This window comes from Thamnophis sirtalis, unplaced genomic scaffold (assembly GCF_051295495.1).
Source record: "Thamnophis sirtalis isolate CommonGarterSnake01/CBP01778 unplaced genomic scaffold, rThaSir2_p1.2 scaffold_8, whole genome shotgun sequence".
In the NCBI taxonomy this organism is placed as follows: domain Eukaryota; kingdom Metazoa; phylum Chordata; class Lepidosauria; order Squamata; family Natricidae; genus Thamnophis; species Thamnophis sirtalis.
The window spans coordinates 72,143,379-72,164,183 of NW_028261388.1; the positions used below are offsets into that span (position 1 = coordinate 72,143,379).

Genomic DNA, 20,805 nt, shown 5'->3' on the forward strand with positions numbered 1-20,805 from the left:
AGGTTACAAGCCAGTTGTCCATGCAATGGAACCCCATCCAAAGTCAAAGAGGGTATAACTACTTCATCACTAATAGATAGGTCAACAATTTGAAAATAGATTTAGTAGTTTAAAATTTTTCAGGAGGGCCTGTTTTGCAAGAGGTGAGAACTAATGTTGTAGTAATATATTAATCAGTATTCAATTATAGGATATGTGTAAATGTGTTGGTTTTTTCATGCATTTTAAAAATGTTTTGATGGGTTTGTGCTTTTTTTGTCTTGTGGTTTTTTTTAGTTTTGTATTTTAACCTTGTCTTGAACAAAATAAAAATATATTTAAAAAAGAACTGTTCAGAGTTTTGTTGGATTGGCATATAGACAAGCAAATCTGGCTTTTAGACTTAAAAGATCTACTCATCTTGTCTGAGAGAAGCTCAACCTATCTCCTGCTGTGTTTCCTTCTGCCTGTCATTACTCAATCTGAATTCTTCAAAAGCTTGATTCAAAATTAAAACTTTTTTAAAGTTATAAAGTTAAAACAAGCTAAATTTAAGAGTTTTTCAAATTCAGATTTTATTGACTAAATTAAGTATGTACTGAATTTTGACATAAGCATTGCAATAGATTTAGTAACATTCTAAAAAGGTAGAGTGTACCTGTATTTTACCCAAAATAAGAGTTTATGAAAATTTAAATCTGTGCCATTCTGTTACAAAAAATGTTATAAGTGCATTACTTAAGACACTGTGATATTTTGAAGTGTATATCTTAGATGAGCTGTTCACTGGTATAAAGTTTCTATATAAAGTTTAAACACGTATTACTTAGAAATACAACTCAGTGGAAGCACTTGGCTATTCTTTGCTAAGACTGAAAAGCTAAGTATGTTCATACCTGATTAAAAATTGGATGGGAGGTCACCAGGAAAATTTAAACCTACAATTAGATTATGGTAGATGGTTGAAACAATATCCTAAGAAATAGGAATGGCAAGCCAGTTTTGAATTTATTCTTAAGAAAATTACATAGACATGTGAATGTAATCATCAAGAGTTGAGCTCAATTTTAAGTTTTTAATTTGGTAGAGAATCCTCTGGAAAATGTTGATACACTTTTCACAGTGAATTCAGTAGCCAACTATTCATCACTTGGAAAATTCTTTCAGCCGCTGAGCACTATCTAGGATTATATCCTTGTCTCTCCATCATCAATCCAATCTACAGATTCCAGAAGGAAGAATATTCATATAGGAAAGCCATCATCAGCACTGGCCAATAGGAAAGTACTTATTCCTATCTAAGATTGTTATCTTTATCCTCTCAAAGCCTGTATGTCTTTCAAAAATGTAGGGCAGTTAGATATGGAATGGATATAGGTATTTCAGAATGGAGACATAATGACAGGAAAAGCTGTGCTTGTCAGTCATGTAGCTTTACGAGCATAGTTGTCAACAGTATTCTTGTGTAATGTTGGTTACTATACAGCTGATAAAGCTAGTACAAGCTCTGATTACTTCCATTATGTCTCTATGACCCCACAAGGCTTTTATTATGGAACTATTCTGGTCATTCAACCACCATAACAACAGGGTAATAGAATATTTTTGCATAGGTGTTGTAATCCATTAATTACAAGGTATCTAAATATCCTGTAAGAACTAAGTCCCATGGTTAATGCTCACTTAAAGGAAATTTCAAAGGGTAAATATCATGCACTAAACTTGTTTTAGAGTGGGAGGCAGTCAGTGATACTTACTAGAATCATGAGGCAACAGCAGCAGAAAATGAAATTATTATGAAAAAATAATTATCCTGTTTGATGGAGGAAACTCCTGAGCTTAAATAAGGAAGTTATTCAAATAAGATAATTTGTGCCAATCACTTTAGACAAGAAACAAATAGGATATTACTTGTATGCAGAGTTCTTTTCCACTGAACTGTAGTTCCATTTAGTATGGAGCAATAGGAATAGTTCTTGGATTTATATACCATTCCAACAATTGCTCCCAACAATCTGGATCCTCATTTTATTGATCTTGAAAGGGTGGAAGGTCAACTTTGAGCCCCATCAGGACCGAACTCCAAATTTTGGCAAAAATTGCCTGCAATACTGCATTCTAACCACTGTGTCACCCGGATTACCTATATCTTTAGTCTATATATGTTAGGTTCCACACAGAACACAAAAGGCTTCACATCTAGGCTTTAATAAGAGTGTGTATGTTTTACTAGATTCATTGTGACTGGCTGATATGAATATTAACTATGCTGGTTCCACAGTGATAATGTTGTTCTTTAAAGCTCTTCTTTAGTGAAGGATGCTATCCCAGCAGATATGTTGCATAACATCGCTCAGTGTGCTACATATAATTTGACAGCAAATGAGGTCCAGTTGACTGATGTGCCTTAGACATTGCTAAAGACATGTGGCATTAAAATAAGTGTTTCATATAATGCTAATTAATTCCAGAGATCTCTGAACCGCTGGCAGACACATCTGTGACTTTTCCTATGTGAATCAGATTCTTCACATTGGGTGCTAAATTTTATGCTAATTTCTTTAATATTTCAGTAAAAAGCTGAAATGGACATTTTATACCAAGATGAGGTCAATTTCGCCCATTACCTTAAATATTGTATCTTTGTGAGGATTGTCTGAAAGCTGAATTAGGTCTTCTGGGTTGATGAACAGATGGCATTTTCTTCATCTAGCCTTCAGATCTTCCAGCATGTATTTAGAGATAGCAACATAGTAGGATAATTATGAGATTTGTGAAAGATATTAAGCTGAAAACAGCACATAGAATAGGGCTAGATAATACTTCAGCCCCAAAGGTTACATGCGATATTAGGTACAATATGCATATGTTGACATGTATACACATACCTGTATGTACATAAAAAATACAAGCGCCTATAACAAAAATCTTCTACCTCCCAAGGATGGTGATGCCGTGACCCGACAAATGCGCGCACGACAAAACCATGCTGACAAAACTGTGGTGCGAAAACCATGACGTCATCAACGTGCCGACAACAGCGCGCCGACAGAAGCGTGATTTAAGTTAAGGTAAGGGTTAGGGACAGGGTCAGGTTTAGGGTTAGGTTTAGAGTGTGCTTCTGTTGGCACGCTGCTGTCAGCGCGCTTCAGCGCTCATTTGTCGGTGTGGTTTAGAACTCGCGGTTTTGTCATCGCGCTTTTGTCGGGCGCCCCTTTGTCGGCGAACCTGGTGATGCTGCTAGGGATGACAGGTTAAAGATACTACACTGATTTTCTGAAAAGCCTATTTATCTGCCAACGTCAGCCACATTATGAAGAAAAAATCAAGAAGTGAAGTTTTGGACTTCAGGCATATTTGTATATTTGTCAGTTTGGTAATAGATCTGGCCTATCTCTATAAACCTCATCTTTCTTACTCTATGCAAGTTAGTACAAAAGTCAGAGCATTAGACTATAATAGTCACCTACGGCTTCAAAGAGGGGTGGTTCAATCAGGCAGGAATCAGCATTTTAAGAATTATGTAAGTGGCTACCGCAATGCTTAAATATTATTTGAATTAAAAGGTAGGCTTTTAGTTAATTTTTGCTGCTATCCCCCTTGATAGAAACGTAAGCCAATCTTATTCCTCCAATGTAGACTGGTGCTTGAAGGAAGTCAAAAGTTGCAGAGACTCAGGTAGAAATCAGATGAATCTTACTGAACTGGCCAATGAACTGAGGCATGTTAATGGCATTATTGCCAGGCCTTATAAGATTTGGTTCTACCACAAATCCTCTCAACTTCAGAGTAACTATTGGGTACAGTGATTCCAGTATGGCCAGAGAAACTGCCCAGACAATTCTCGAGAGAACTTCAAGGCCTCATGTTGGAAAGGAATAAATAGAGATTTGGGCACTTACCGTATCTAAAAATCATGTTTACAATGTTAGACAAAGACAAGGGCATTGCTGATCTGTAACAGTGCCAGCGGAAACAATATAAAATCAGAGGTGTGCTGTTTTAGTGGGGACTGTGGCTTGGCCTTGAAGAAATTACAAATCCATAAAATTATGCATATCTCAATTGCTCTAAATCACTGCATTCTGAAATAAGGATATAGCACAAACTGCCAACCTGCTTTGCTACAGATTCATCATCATTCCAGCTATTGTTCTAGTCATTCACACTTCATTCTTTATCTATTTGCTATCTTGACTATCTCTTCGTAAATCTTGGCAACAGCTTTAAGTAAAGTTAAAAATCCCAAGTGGTCTCTAAAAATACAGGTAGCACAGCTATTTATTTTCTGGATTCCAGAAAAAAAAAATAGAAGAGCCAATATAGAAGTGGCACTTTAACTGAGATAGGGAGGGGGAATTCATCAGTTTTTCTACTTACTTTCACCCAGTCTGGCTATTTCCAATTGGCTATATTTAACTGCAATCAGAATGGCTACTGTACCTATTGGCTACTTAGATGGTGCTAAGGGGAAGATAATCTGATATCTATGAATTCTTTCTTCATTTTCCCTGCAGAATTCTTTTCCCCCCCCCGAGAATCCCATAATCCCCATTACTTTTCTGAGATCACCAGCATTTCCCCATGTAGACAATATTTCCGTAATATTTTCACATGGAAGGGATTTCTCAAACAGCCTCCCACCCCATTCCTAATTTTTTTCCCCACCTATGTGCGGATTCAAAATTTACTGCTATCCAAGCTATTCTCAATAAAGATTTATATGTTCCTATATGTTTATATCAATTTCTATAGCCATCCATCTGGCAATGTTGTGTTCTCATTTTTATATATGCTTGCAGTTTACCTTTCCTTCCCTGTCCTCTTCCTCGTGAGTTTTTGTATATCAACATCTAGCAATTGGAAGGGATTTGGTATGTAGGATTCTTACCATTCAACTATCAGTTCAGCTCTTCGGGTTTTAAAATGCATGTTTACTGCAATATTATCATAGTCATGGAACTGTACACCCAAATGTGTTTTCACAAGCAATCTTCTCTCATCACACTTCATAAAACAGCCTCACAAAAGGGTGGGTTTTTTTGGAAGCCAAATTAATGACTTAAGATTCCCTGTATCTGTTATTTAAATTTAATTTCGGGGCTTGATTTTGGGGTTGAATCCTAACATCTTTCCATTAATGGGGCATTCACTTGTACACATACACTCCCAGACATGCAGTGGGTTGTCCCCTCTGGCTCCTCCAAATGGACACAATTCAAGGTGTTGGTTATTACCTTTAAAGCCCTACATGGCTTAGGACCAGCCTATCTGCGAGACCGCCTACTGCCATACACCTCCCAACGGCCGATAAGATCCCACAGGGTGGGCCTCCTTCGGATACCGTCAGCTGGTCAGTGTCGGCTGGTGGGCCCCCGGAGGAGAGCCTTCTCTGTGGCTGCTCCGACCCTGTGGAATCAGCTACCCTCAGAGGTCCAGACCTTACCCACTCTCATGGCCTTCAGGAAAGCTGTTAAAACCTGGCTGTTCCCGCAGGCCTGGGGCTGTTGACCTTAGTGTTAAGGTCCAGCCCCGATTAGAACGTATGTGTGTTGTGTATTTTAAACTATTTTTTACTTATTTTGTTTTTCTTTTGTTTTTCTTCTTTCATTGTAAGCTGCCCAGAGCGTGGCACGACAAAACCGCGGTCCACTAAAGCGCGCCCGATTAAAGCACGTACCTGACGTCATCAGCAGCGTGACAAATACGACCGCGGAGAAAAAAGGGCGCTTTAAAAAGCGCTTTTAAAGCAAGCCGATTCATGTTAAGGTAAGGGTTAGGTTTAGGGTTAGGTTAAGGGTTAGGGTTAGGGTTAGGTTTAGGGTTAGGGTTAGGGTTAGGTTAAGGGTTAGGTTTAGGGTTAGGTTAAGGGTTAGGTTTAGGGTTAGGGTTAGGTTTAGGGGGTTAGGTTTAGGTTTACGTGTTAATTTTAGCTTTACCGCTCACAGCATGCTTTTTTCGTCGCGCTATGATGACGTCAGGTACGCGGTTTTGTCAAGCGCGCTTTAGTCGACCGCGGTTTTGTGGGGAACCACCCAGAGTCCTCCGGGATTGGGCGGCCTATAAATTTAATAAATGAAATGAATGAAATGAAATGAAGTTCCCCACTTAGTATCATTTGTAAACTTTTCTATATAATCCCTACTGTTGTATCTCACCCAGTTTTGGGGGGGAGTCTGTTTGGTCATTGCCACCATCCATTCTTTATAGCAGGGGTGTCAAACTCATGTCATCATGGTGGCAGCATGTGACACATCTGGCCTGTGGGCCGCGAGTAATAAAGATGATTGTTTATCCACTTTCTCTGCTTAAACATAATCCACATATTTTCTCAAAGACAGAAAGCTGGAAAGATGACGGAAAGGTGTTTTACTCTTCTCATTGTTTGTTTGCCTGGAGAGGGTAAGTAAACAGGCAAGGGCAGCAATATTGAGCTCCAAGCCATCAGGCTGCAAAAAATGCCAAGGTTGTGAATTTTGGGAGGCACCCAGAAATAACAACTGTGTCCTTGTCTCTATGTCCCCTGACTATTGTTTCATATTTGTGCTTTATATGCAGCCAACATTATTGTCTTAACTATTTTGTCTAAACTGTTAACAAAAAATTAAGATAATAGTGCTTGCATCTCAATATACAGCATTTACAATTACTCCGTGTTTCTTTGTTCTGATTGTGTCGTTCTTCAGATAATTTAGTGAACCATCGAGACATTTGGTATTAAGAAAATCAAGCATTGTTTCAAGGGTTATTTTCCTCAAACTTCTTAGCTTTAATTATATTATCACCACAGATGCATGAAACCTCATGTCATTGCTTTATAGCAGTTAACAGCTGCTTTCAATCATTCTATAAATACTGAGAAATCTCCAAGGTATCCAATGTCATAGTGATATCGTGTTAAAACAATTATTTGTCAGGCTAAAATATAATTACTTTAAAAAAAAAAAACCTTAAGTCACAAATTTCCAATTCAAGTGTTGCTGAACTCTGAAATACAATCTGTGCATAGCAAGTATAAAATAACTGCCATTATGCTCTCTTTTCCAGAAAGATGAGGCAAGCCTACTGAGTTACAATGAAAACCTGTGACTGTGTGCATGTGGGTGCCCACAAACCAGTGGTGGGTTTCAAAATTTTTGGGAACCTCTTCTGTAGGTGTGGCCTGCTTTCCTGGTCCACTGGTGGAACCTCTTCTAACCGGTTCGGTAGATTTGACGAACCGGTTCTACCGCACTGGTGCGAACCGGTAGGAACCCACCTCTGTCACAAACACACACATTCCTTCAGTGAACTAAAATGCAGCACTGGGGCACATCATTAGTGCCTGGAGGCTGTTAGGGTCTGGATGGGAACGAACAAGCTTGCACTCAATCCCGACAAGACTGAATGGCTATTGATGTTTCCTCCCAAAGATTGGCTAACTACTCCATCTCTCAGTCTGGGGGGTGAAATTATACGCCCCTCAGAGAGGGTTCGCAATTTGGGAGTCCTCCTGGACCCACAGCTGACGTTAGATCACCATTTGTCGGCTGTGACCAGGGGGGTCTTTGCCCAGGTTTGCTTGGTGCACCAATTGCGACCCTACCTGGACCGGGAGGCACTTCAAATAGTCACTCACGCCCTCGTCACCTCAAGACTGGATTACTGTAACGCGCTCTACATGGGGCTGCCCTTGAAAAGTGTTCGAAGACTTCAGCTAGTCCAGAATGCAGCCGTGCGAGCGATTGTGGGTGCACCTAGGTACACCCACGTTACACCTATCCTCTGCGAGCTGCACTGGCTGCCCATCAGTCTCCGGACACGCTTCAAGGTGCTAGTCGTTACTTATAAAGCCCTACATGGCATCGGACCTGGGTACCTGAGAGACCGCCTCCTGCCAATTACCTCCCAAAGACCGATTCGATCGCACAGGCTTGGCCTTCTTCGGGTTCCATCTGCCAGCCAATGTCGGCTGGCGATCCCCCGGGGGAGAGCCTTCTCTGTTGCTGCTCCGGCCCTCTGGAACGAGCTCCCTGTGGAGATCCGGACCCTTACTACCCTCCCGGCCTTCCGTAAAGCTACTAAGTCCTGGCTGTTCTGACAGGCCGGGGGCTGTTGAAGTATCCAGCCCCGCTTCAATTGTGAATGTTGTGTATTTTTTAAATTGTTGTATTGTCCTATTTATCCCCCTTTCCCGGTTTTATTGTGAGCCACCCGGAGTCCTTCGGGAGTGGGCGGCATACAAAACTAATAAAACAAACAAACATCACTCGAGGCTGCGATACCTAAGCTGGAAAAGTGGCTCCAACAGAACTTAAGAACAAAAGCAGGGCTTCCTCTCCAGAAGAGTGCAGTGTTAAAAGAAGCCAACGGCAAAGCCTCAGGTAGAGGAGACAGAGAGTGCAATATTACCAAAGTGGTGAGAAAAGAATATTTATTTAGAAATAAATTAGTGGATTCAGTGGGACTTTTGTCCAAGTAAATGTACATAGAATTAAAACTTTTAATAGGAATAAACTTTATTAGACACAGCAGGGTTTACATCCTCTCAATATCCACAACTGCACAAAATCTACCCTAGTTTTGTTTCAATCTTTCTCAATCAGTATTTATTATACGTAATTTTTTTTTTTTAACAACTGTACAAACTAATTCCACTTATCACCTTGTCCAATGATGTCTGGTACATTTGCTCACAGAATCAAGATGAGCTGATTCTGGAATAATAATTATGGTTATTATACAAATCACTTGTTGCACATATTGTCTTTTCTGTTTGTATTATGTGAGAAAGAGATTTCTGCCATAAGCAATTATTCCTCCCGTATGTTGATTGATGGATATATGGCTGCTCAACTCATAAACAGTGGTTTCAGATGGCTTATAACATTAAAATACCACCATGCAAAAATCCATGTACTTTATCCAAATTCCTTTTTACCTGCTTTTCCTAGACAAGTAAAATGTTTCATGTGATATTTTATTATTATTTATTAAATTTATTCACTGCCCATCTTGCTGTCACAAGACTCCGGGCTGCTTGCAATCTGATAAAACTATATTATAAAAGATTAAAACAATTAGATAATAAATACATTAAAATTAATAAAGAAATAGCTAAGATAGTGGATATATGCTACTGTCTGAGCCATAGGCCAATCAACAGAGCGGTTCCACCACAAAACCGTGGACAACAAAATCGCGGTCGACGAAAGCGCGCATTTGACGTCATCACAGCGCGACGAAAACATCGCGCTGTGATCGAAAAATGTAAAAATAAAGTGAAAACCTTACCCTAACCCCCCCAAACCTAACCCTAAACCTAAACCTAACCCTTAACCTAACCCTAAATCTAACCCTAAACCTAACCGTTAATGTAATGCTAAACCTAACGTTAACCCTTAACCTAACGCTAAATGTAACCCTAACGCTCTAAACCTAACCCTAACCCTTAACCTAACCCTAACCCTAAACCTAAACCTAACCCTTACCTTTATGTGAATCGGCTTGCTTTAATTTAATTTTTATTTCAATTTTTAATTTTTTTTCGTCGCGCTGTGATGATGTCAAATGCGCGCTTTCGTCGATCGCGCTTTTGTGGACCGCGGTTTTGACGGGTCACGAACAGAGCTAGGTTTGAAAATCTTTACAGAAGGTCAAAAAGGGTGGGGGTAGATCTGTCAGGCATGAAAACAAGATCCACACTTGAAGGTACAATTTAACTGATGTATTGCTAAAAGCCTATGCGCAGGTAGTTTCTCAACTAAAGCTCAGCACCTAGTTACTGTTAGATAATGTTCACTTCCAATTAAGATGGGTTGGATTTACTTCATTTGTGACTATGTAATGATTCTAGGCTGATGCCTTTTTTTTACTCCTCCTGCTAGCTCTGCCAGCCTGTCTCTACAAGATCTTACCTCAAGTGGTTTGTTGTTCAAGAGGGTGGGCAGAGTGGCAGAAAAAGCTTTTCTCCTGGACCCCATCAGTTGAACTGTCCTAGGGCCATATGATCACTGTTGTGGCCCGGCAGAAGCCGTTGGAGCTGCCACCAGACTCCGACAGCGAGGGGCCCTATGAGTCGGCCCTGGAGGATGTGGAGGACCCTGGACAGGGTTCCGACTCTGAGCAGGGCGCAGAGAGACTGGGGCTGTTGACCCTTGATTGAGTTCCAGCCCCACTAAGGTTGAGTGCATGTTGTGTCCTTTTAACTTGCTTTGTCTCTTTATTTTAAATTTTTTAGTATTCTTTTAAAACTGTTTTTATGTAAGCCGCCCGGAGTCCTTCGGGATTGGGCGGCATACAAATTCATTAAATCTTGAAATCTTAAATCTTGAAGTGTCCAAATTTGATCACATGACTGTGGAGATACTGCAATGGTTATAAGTGTGAAAAATGGTCATGAATCACTTTTTTCAGTACCATTGTAACTTTGAACAGTCACTTTGGTAATCTGAATCTCACTATGAGAAACTTATTAAATATATATGCAGGGGTGGGTTCCTGCCAGTTCTAACCTCTTCTATTGAAGAGGTTCCACAAATCTACCGTGCCATTTAGAACCGGTTCCAGCTCCCTCCTCCCGCCCCTCTGCCCATCATCAAGATGAAGCGGGAGGAGGAATTCTGGGAGTTGAAGTCCACAAGTCTTAAAGCTGTCAAGTTTGAACACGCCTGGGTTTTTTTTTCCTAAAGGGTTAGGGGTGCAAGGGTCTTGTAACTTGACAGCTTTAAGACTTGCGTGCTTCAAATGCCAGAGTTTCTGAGCCAACATTTTGGTTGTTAAGCGAGAGCGTTGTTAAGTGAGTTTCACCACATTTTACAAGTTGGCCACGGCCACCCAGTCACATGAGGGGCAAGCCACTCCCACACGGTCACATGGCTGACAAGCCACTCCCACAAAGCAGGCCACAGCTACAGAAGAGGTTGTAAAAAGTTTTGAAACCCACCACTATATATATGCCACCTGACTCCCAGCAACCCTGTGCAGCTCAGTTGTTAAAAACATTTAAAAATAAAAATGCAACCCCCTTCCCAAACAACACAAAATAAAAGGAACAAAGATGGCAGAGAAAATACAGCCAGATAGAAAGATAAAATCCATGACTTCAGGGCCTTTTGTAGTACCAACTACTCAGTGAAAATGGCAGCATACTAAGAAGAGTCTTGGTCTTTTCCTACAATATCTGTTTCATTAGGCAGCTTTGATGTAACTGTAGTTAACTGAGACATAGTCAGGATGTATTTACTTTAAATGAATTCAAATTTCAAGAATCAAATGAACTATGAATGTATCTAGAATACCGTGACCCGACAAAAGGGCGAACGACAAAACCGTGCCGACTAAACCGCGTCGCTAAAACCGCGACGTCATCAACGCGGCGACAACAACGCGGCGACAACAGCGCGGAGACAGAAGGGCGATTTCAGTCGACAGAGGGGCAATTTAAGTTAAGGTAAGGGTTAGGTTTAGGGTTAGGTTTAGCGTTACGTTTAGGGGTAGGTTTAGCGTTACATTTAGGGTTAGGTTTAGGTTTAGGGTTAGGTTTAATTTTACAGCGCGCTTCTGTCACCGCGCTGTTGTTGGCGCGATTCAGTGCTCATTCGTCGGAGCGCTTTAGAACACGCGGTTTTGTCACCGTGGTTTAGTCGGGCGTGGTTTTGTCGTTCGCCCTTTTGTCGGTGAACCCTAGAATACAGAAGGAATTTAGTGATGGTTTGATTCTACCACATTGAGTATCACTGAGAAATCCTGAAAAAAGCCAATTCGTGAGACAATCCGAGCAGAGCAAATACTGTTTCTACCTTCTAAAACGAACAATAAACAGAAAAAGAAAGATTTAAAACTATACAGATCAAAAGCTATTATAAAATTTACTACCATACATGATAAAAAAGAAAAAGAAATAACAAAACACTAGGAATGTTAAAAAAGGAACAAATTCTAAAAACCAGGAAAAAAATAGACATAATTGGAAATAGAAAACATCATTAACAAAACTATCAAATTTTAAAATCACTTTTTCATCTACTATATAATGTCAGGTTCTTAATTTTATACCAACACAAATTGTTACCATTCAATTTTAAAACAGTAAACTGAACCCATACTATAAGGAATATTATTTACTTTTGCCTCTTATTCAGTATAAAGCTAGTTCAAAAACTGTGAAATGATAATTTTTAATAAGATAATGTTTAATGTCTGTTACATAAATATCCAGGAATGTATACTTGCTTTTTCCAGAAAAATCCAAAGACAATATATAGCCAAAGTTCTATATAAACTGAAACATTCTAAATGTTGAGGACTATAGTTTAAAAGCACTTTGACCCTTAATTTCCATCCAAGAACATGATTAACCATTTTAATAACGTCTAACCAATTAGGAATCAGTACTAGACATGTCCACAGCTTCTGCAATAAAGTATTTTTGAACTGTAACATACCAGCTTAGAAAGAATAATAATCAATCTTTTAAAAACATTCTTTGAAAATCCAATATACCTACAGTATATATTATATAAGTAAAATGTACTTCATATGATTTTCAAATATAGCTTTATATCTAACATTCCTTACAACCCGAAAACACTGACTGAGCAAGGTTGGTATTCCAATGTTATATTCCAAATTCATTATATATTATTTAAATTTAGTTCTGTAGTTAAAAATATATGATAGTTACAAGCTGCCAATGTAGTCTCATTGATAGCCTTCTCCATTTAATACCTCTAGAGTTGGACAGATTCCAAGCACATATGGACCAAACAATGAGATAACATGTTTATTGTCATTCAATAATTTTAGATATGTTTATATACACTTCTAACACTTCTAAAAGCACTGCAACAGGAAAATAATTTTTGCTAAACTCTCACTCACTGTATCATTACATTGAATAGATCACAGACTCCATGGCCATTGGCGCTCCTTCCAACAATTATAATACTTTTGGCGATAATAGCAATAGTGATTACGGTAAGCAAGATTATGAAGAATGGTTATAATTAGAAGCAAAACCTCCTCCAATTAGACTCTATTTTCCTTGTGGCTCCATTTATTATTTTGGAAATACAATCCCAATATACTTCTGTATGTGAAATATAGCCTCCAATCCGCTTAAAGTTTATAAATCATAATGGTTGACAAAATACATTAGACCAAAACAAAAGAAAAAACACACAATGTCTTAGTATGATCTGTAAACCCACATTATATACTATATGTATTTATCTTTCCCAACTGTTGAAGGATAGATATATAACACTTTTCTCACCGGACATACTGTACTCCATGAATGTTGTGGAAGAATTATGATTTACAACTACTATGCTATAGTAAAATGTTTAAATCTTTAAGATCTAGGTTGGTTGGAGATTATTATGGAACCATTTCAGAGCTATAGTAATCATTGGAAAGATAATTGTGTCTAGTGAACAAATCTCCGGACTATTTTGACATACAGTATTACCTTCTTTTCTCAGTTTCAGTATGAAGCCATTGTAACGGGACAGATCAGGAGGGCTTAGGAAATGGAAATTGTGAATATTGGGCTACTAATGAATTACTCAGTTGTACCTAGGTTTCTTTTTTTGTTTTCCTTTTGGTTTATGGTTGATTTACCCATTTATATGCATAGTCTAGTAGTACAATGACTGCTGGAATGGAGATATATGTGTATAGAGATTACACACACACACACACAGAGAGAGAGAGACAGTATGTTTGACATTTGACTAAAATGTTGAGGAATTTTATTATTAATAGCAATAGCAATAGCAGTAGACTTATATACCGCTTCATAGGCCTTTCAGGCCTCTCTAAGCGGTTTACAGAGAGTCAGCATATTGCCCCCAACAATCTGGGTCCTCATTTTACCCACCTCGGAAGGATGGAAGGCTGAGTCAACCCTGAGCCGGTGAGATTTGAACCGCTGAACTGCTGATCTAGCAGTAGCCTGCAGTGCTGCATTTAACCACTGCGCCACCTTGGCTCTATTAAGGAGTCCTTGGTGCACTCTTGTTGTTTACTTGGAATTTTATTATTTCTTGTTACTAAATCTTACAAATGTTGTAACTATCAATATTATACCAGACTAAATAAGTTTGGTATCATTTTTATTCTCTGTTAATTGTGAAATATTTAAGGTATTTCAGTCTATTAGACTTGTGAAATTGGTGTATTTATTTTTGTGTAACAATATTAAATGCTTTTATCTTCTCTTTTAGAGGAAAAACAGTATAAAATAAATAAATCAATGGATGAAGCAATGAAGTAGAAATTCCTCAGTGGTGGTTTTTTTTTTTAATGTTCAACATGCAGACCTTTTTTAGTTTGATCAGAAGTGCTTTTCCTAGAGGAAATAGAAACGGGATGGACCATAGGAATTGTTAAAATTCAGGAGATAGTCATTGGTTTTTTATCTTTGACAGGACTAGATTTTTTTTTTTTTTGATTCTGGATTCTCATGAATAAGCATAGTAATAAACTAACCTAGTTCCTTGACTCCAACATATTTTGAATGTAACTTATGTTTCGGAGCAGGGGTTTCAAACTTGTGACAACACATTGTATTCACGTGACGTATCACAACTTTTTCCTCCTTCGCTAAACCGGGGGTGGGGTCAGCCAGTGCGTGATGCATCTGGCCCATGGGCCGCGAGTTTGACACCTCTGTTTTGGAGGAATCAAGAAAAAAAGATAATAAACTAAAACAATAAGAGCTTTGTCAACGCTATTATCTTTCATATTTTTTTAAACAATTGACATTTCTGCAACTTATTATTTTTACTTCAGTTCATCTTACTTTCTCACACTTTTCAAATTTCTTTCAACTTTTGTCAACAGGAAAAGTAATAAAGATTCATGTTTATTTTTTTATACCTCAATTATACTTGAGTTTGGAGCATTATCCTACAAAGTTCAGGAATGAAGTCTATCTCCTTATATTTTCATTCCTTGTTAAAATCATTGCAAAATAAATGTAAAGGAGGTCCAATTTACACATTGTAGTCAACGTAACACATCTTGCCTGCTGTGGTTTAGCATGCTATGTGAATCCAGCTACTGTGGTTTTAAACCATGGTGAAAACCCACCCACAGTGGTACACACAATAAACCACTTTAAAACCAACCATGGTTTACTGCAATTATGGACTCAGCCACTGTTGTTTTATAATAATCTGTAAGATTGCAATCTGCACAAGGACTGAATGTTCTGCAATTATTACGCTGTTCTGAGTCAAGCAGTTTGATCCATTAGCAATTAGAACATGAATTCACAGAAGAATGCAATTCAAAGGTAGGATTATGAGACAGGTGGTGAAAAGGACATGTTCAGTCACAAGGAGAACTAGATGATTTGGAATCTGAATTCTTTTATTATAGCATTCCATCTAAATCCATAAAAATTAACAATAATCTGAATCCTATATACTGTCAAAGGGAATATGGTATGGTGTGCAGGTTTTCTAAGATAAAAACAAGTCGAAGTTCAGCTATTTCAAGCTGTCTACAGACCTAGCTGACAGGTTCAGATTTAGCTAAAAGTTTTTAACGCATTTTTGACATTTTGTGACTAATACCTGACTTAGTCAAGACCTAGATGATTCTGCCTAATAATAATGCATACAAATTAAGTAACAACCCTTGAAGCTAATTTGAAGCTAAATCCCTTGAATTTAGCTTCAAATTCAAAGCACCACACCAAACCATGTGCATTAAACAAACATGCTAATCCGATTAAATGTCGTTGCTTTTAAATGTAATTTATTTTATCCAATAACACACTTACTAGACTAAATTTGCTACTGCTGACTTCCGAGTAACTGCCTATGGAGTAAGATGCTACTGAAATCAGACTTACCTTTATTTAACACCTTTGAAATGAGCCCCGGTTTCTTTCATTCATTACATGGGAATCACAAGCCGATTGCACTTTCTTTTACGGTTAACAGTATCTTGATTGCTTGAGAGTACGGAGAGGGGGCGTGGCTTTCACCTCGTCGATGATTGGCTTGCGAATTAGAGTCGTGAACTGGCCGTGCTGCATGCCGGGAACGAGTTTTGTAGCTTAGAGACCACGGAAAATAAACAAGAGCGCTTAGGCCTGTTTGCGGCGTTTATTATGATGACTGGAAACGTGCGCGGTGCCCGAGATCCTACTGTTGCCGGCTGCGATGAAGGCGATTATGATGAACGAATCCGACGTATTCAGGCACGTCTCCGGCACAGGTGAGGTCACTGCGCGTTTTTTTTTTAAATCTATCCTGGAGGAAAACACCGTTAACTTCCGACCTAACCGTTTCTTTCTCTTTCCCGGGACTCAACTTGGTATAGTCGAGGATTGCCCGCTAGCTCTGAAGGCATTTTCCATACCGCTGACCAACGGAGCAGGTAGAAGGCATCTCTGCTGAGTGGAACTGGCTGCCGGGGAAAATTCCAGTGATAGATGATTGATTGATTGATTGATTGATAGATAGATAGATAGATAGATAGATAGATAGATTAGATAGAGATGATAGAGATGATAGATAGATAGATGATAGATAGATAGATGATAGATAGATAGATAGATAGATAGAGATAGATAGATAGAGATAGATAGATAGATAGATAGATAGATAGATAGATAGAGATAGATGATAGATAGATGATAGATGATAGATAGATAGATGATAGATAGATAGATGATAGATTGATAGATTGATAGATTGATAGATTGATTGATAGATTGATAGATTGATAGATGATAGATAGATAGATGATAGATAGATTGATAGATAGATAGATTGATAGATAGATAGATTGATAGATAGATAGATTGATAGATAGATAGATAGATAGATAGATAGATAGATAGATAGATGATAGATAGATAGATGATAGATAGATAGATAGATAGATAGATGATAGATAGATAGATGATAGATAGATAGAAGATAGATAGATGATAGATAGATGATAGATAGATAGATAGATAGATGATAGATAGATAGATAGATGATAGATAGATAGATGATAGATAGATAGATGATAGATAGATGATAGATAGATATATATATATATCTTTCTATCTTTCTATCTATCTATCTATCATCTATCTATCTATCTATCTATCTATCTATCTACCTACCTACCTACCTACCTACCTACCTACCTACCTACCTACCTACCTACCTATCTATCTATCTATCTATCTATCTATCTATCTATCTATCTATCTATCTATCTTAAACAAAAAGCTTTCTAGGGAAGGATAAATACCGCATTTGGCCAGTGGTTTTTTTTAATGAAACGGGCCGGGTTTCCAGCAAGAAGCTTCTATTTTGAAAGTTGTTCAAATTTAAACGGGGCCGGGGTAAAGCGTTAAACCGCCAAAACGAAATACCTTCCCCTGATATTTGAAATACTTCCCTGCACCAATTCTGTCCAATATGTATAATTATTATAAGGGTGCGGGTAAATTCATGTAGATTGGGCCCATCTGTCCATAATTGAGAGAAATCTTGCTTGCTGGTTTTATATTTTTGTTGGATTAAACCACATTTCTGAGCTTTTGATTCAGATATTAAGAGTATGAATATAAGAGAAAGACCTTCACACCCTACCACTATTCAAGGAAGTCTGTGTAGCTGTCAGTTGAATGAAGTGATTTATACTTTTAAACTTAAACTATTGGCTTTTTGAAAGATTATTAAAATAATCCTACATCTAGGTTAAAATATGCTGCATTATTCTTATTATACTGAAATTTATTAAACTCTTTTGATCCTCAATGGATATTTTAATTCTATATTAACATATTAGAAAATACTGCCTAACAGGTTCTGGGGTGATTTAGCATGCTTTTGTCCCTTTTCTAAAATAATTATACAGGTGAGTTTCAACATGTTCTAAAAGCTGAAGTTGGCTTAATTTTTTAAAATTTACCAGAACAATATTATTTTTGTTGTTCATATGATAACATAGTTAATCTAATTGATCTGAAATGTTATCAAATACAGGTATTGATTTTCCATTGTATGCGAATGCATTGTTCTATACAATAACTGGTAATCTTTTAAACTTTGAATTATATTTCAAATATAAATATTTTAAAACAGAAGTATGCAAATACTGCCTCTCCATTCTTTATTATATTTACTCTCATTTGAATTCATTATGTACAATATGCAGAGTATGAACTGGGCTTGCAAATCCTTGGTATAAGAATGCACTATTGTACAGTATATGTAACTTTTCAAATTCAAGGTATTTTGAGCCACATTTGGTGTTGCAGATTTGGTGGAACCAATACATGTACTTTATACATCATGCTTAATGGTATTTAAAGAATGGGATTATGAATAATTAGGCCACACATAAAACTATATTATAATGAATAAATTCACACTTTACATTAAGAAAAAGATGGTTTTCTGAGAGCCACCTTTGATCGTTGAATGGAATACAGAATAAGAATTGGAAAGGACTTTGTATGTCTTCTAGCCCAACCCTCTGCTCAAGAAGGACAACTGTACCATTCTTCTTAAAAACCTCCAGTGATGGAGCATCCACAACTTTTGAAGGCAAGCCACTGATTAATTGTTCTCATTGAAAGGAAATTTCTTCTTAATTCTAGATTGGATCTCTCTTTGTTAAGCTTCCATTCCATTTCTTCTTGTCAGGCCCTCAGGTGCCCACCCACCATTTGTGACGGCCCCTTAAATATTGGAAGACTGTTATGTCATACCTAGTAGTTCTCTTCATTAGACTAGACATTCCCAGTTCCTGCAAATGTTCATTGTATGGTTTAGACTGTATCCCCTAATCATTTTTGTTGCTCATCTTTGTACTCTTCTCTGTACTCTTTCTAGAGTCTCAGCCACTTTTTGTATCATGGGACCAAAACTGGACACAGTATTTCAAGTGTGATCTTATACGTGCAGTATAAAGTGATACTAACACTTCATGTGATCTTGATACAGCCTAGGACTGCATTGACTTTTTTGACAGCTGCAGCACACTGTTGCCTCCCATTAAAGTGGTTCTATCCTAGGACTCCTAGATCCCTCCTACAGTTATTGCTATAGAGCCAGGTACTTGCTATTCTATACATGTGCATTTGTTTTTTCTTGCATAAGTGTAAAGCTTTATTTTTCTCACCACTTAATTTCATTTTGTTGGATAGGGCCCAGTGTTCAATTTCCTTCTGAATCTTGAACCTATCTTCTAAAAGCTTGGTTATTCCTCCCAGTTTAGTGTTGTCTGCAAATTTGATGAGTTCCCCTTCTATCCCCTCATCTAAATCATTTACGAAGATGTTGAAGAACTGGGCCTAAAATATAACATTGTGGTACCCCACTGCATGTTTCGCTCCATGTACATCTAGTTCCACTGAGGACTACATGTTGAGGGTAGTTAATCAACCTGTTACGAATCCTTTTGATAGTGATGCTGTCTATTCATATTTTTCTATCTTACCAAAAAGTAGGCTTTGGTCTTCTTTGTCAATATCTGGGACTGTACTCCAAATATTAATAAGTGAGTCCAAGACAAAAAATAAATGTGACTCTTTCACAGTTACATTTAATTAATCTTAAACATAAATAAATCTGGCTATTCAAAATGCATGCATTTGATTGTTTAAACATTACATTTGGGCGTTATGTTTTCAAAGTTCCTAGAAGTTGCACTGGGTAAAAACTCTTAAGATGGAAACTTAAATTCCAGGCAGAATGGAGGATATATTTATTTATATATAAATAAATTGTACACACACACACACACACACACACACACACACACACACACACACACACACACACTATATATATATATATATATATATATATATATATATATATATATATATATATATATATATATATATATATATATATATATATATATATATATATATATATATATATATATATATATATATATATATACATACTGATAAAGATTGGTCTAAACAATTTTGGTTGCCGAAGATTTGTTTTCCGAGAGAGCTTGGCCAAAATTTTTGAAATGGTTCAGGATTGGTCTGAATAAAGAAGTGAACCATTGTGGGACAAATCTTCCTGATACAGAAGACTTTTGTGAACGCTGACAAGACAAGGGAGCTTCTGCCAGTCAAATAAAGAGACAGATATCCAAAAGGAAGAATTCAAACCAGAACATAGGTGGAACAGTACTTTTATTTGCTCTTTACTGTTGCTTGCACCTGAAAGAAGGTAGACTTTACTGGGAGCAATTTTAGAGAGCACACTGACTTGCTTGATGACCTCAACTCTTTCTTAAATTATCCTAGAAGTTATCTAGATAGCATCTCAGGTATTGACTGGGAAATTTGAATCGCCTTGAAAACTGTATTTAGAATCTCCTGTTTGATGAAGGTTTGCTTTGTCTCCAAGTGGTTGACAGCTGTCTAATCATTTTTTAAAGTTCTAGGGCAGTGATGGCAAACCTCTTTGTCCTTGCATGCTGAAGTTGTGCGTGTGCGCATGATAGTACATGTGCATACCCACAATGCAATGCACCTCGCCCATCTGCACATGCGTGTGCAAACCCCCCACCCCATGTAGAGGGGGAGTTTTCACCCGCCCCAGGTTCTGGAGGCTTTCCTCAAGCCTCCAGGAGAACGAAAATGGCCTCCCACGGACTCCCGAGGCCCTCTGGACGTCGGAAACACCTGTTTCCGAACTTCTGGAAGTCCTGTTTTTCGCCTTCCCCAGGCTCCAGAGGGTGAAAATGGCCTTCCCCGGGCTCCAAAAGCCCTCTGGATGCTGGAAACATGCCCATTTCTGAACTTCTGGAACTTCAAGAAGTCCCATTTTTCACCCTCCCCAGGCTCCAGAGGCT

The 20,805-nt window shown here is 38.0% G+C and overlaps 1 protein-coding gene and 1 long non-coding RNA gene across 3 annotated transcripts in view; one reads left to right on the forward strand and one right to left on the reverse strand.

Annotated features, from left to right (window-relative positions):
• LOC148044487 (uncharacterized) overlaps window positions 1-15,918 on the reverse strand; it is a 106,276-nt gene extending 90,358 nt beyond the window's left edge. The window contains exon 1 of the long non-coding RNA XR_015697589.1: window positions 15,824-15,918. This is a non-coding gene — a long non-coding RNA (uncharacterized LOC148044487). The remainder of the gene's footprint in view (window positions 1-15,823) is intronic.
• A 77-nt stretch (window positions 15,919-15,995) lies between these two features.
• Window positions 15,996-20,805, forward strand: part of KIZ (kizuna centrosomal protein) — a 78,630-nt gene continuing 73,820 nt past the window's right edge. Inside the window, exon 1 of one of the 2 annotated variants that reach the window (XM_087721902.1) lies at window positions 15,996-16,191. In XM_087721902.1, the coding sequence (XP_087578028.1) occupies window positions 16,085-16,191 (107 nt within the window). In that variant the 5' untranslated portion in view covers window positions 15,996-16,084. Of the gene's footprint in view, window positions 16,192-16,308; window positions 16,354-20,805 lie in introns of those variants that run through there. The other variant, XM_087721903.1, reaches the window with a different exon arrangement.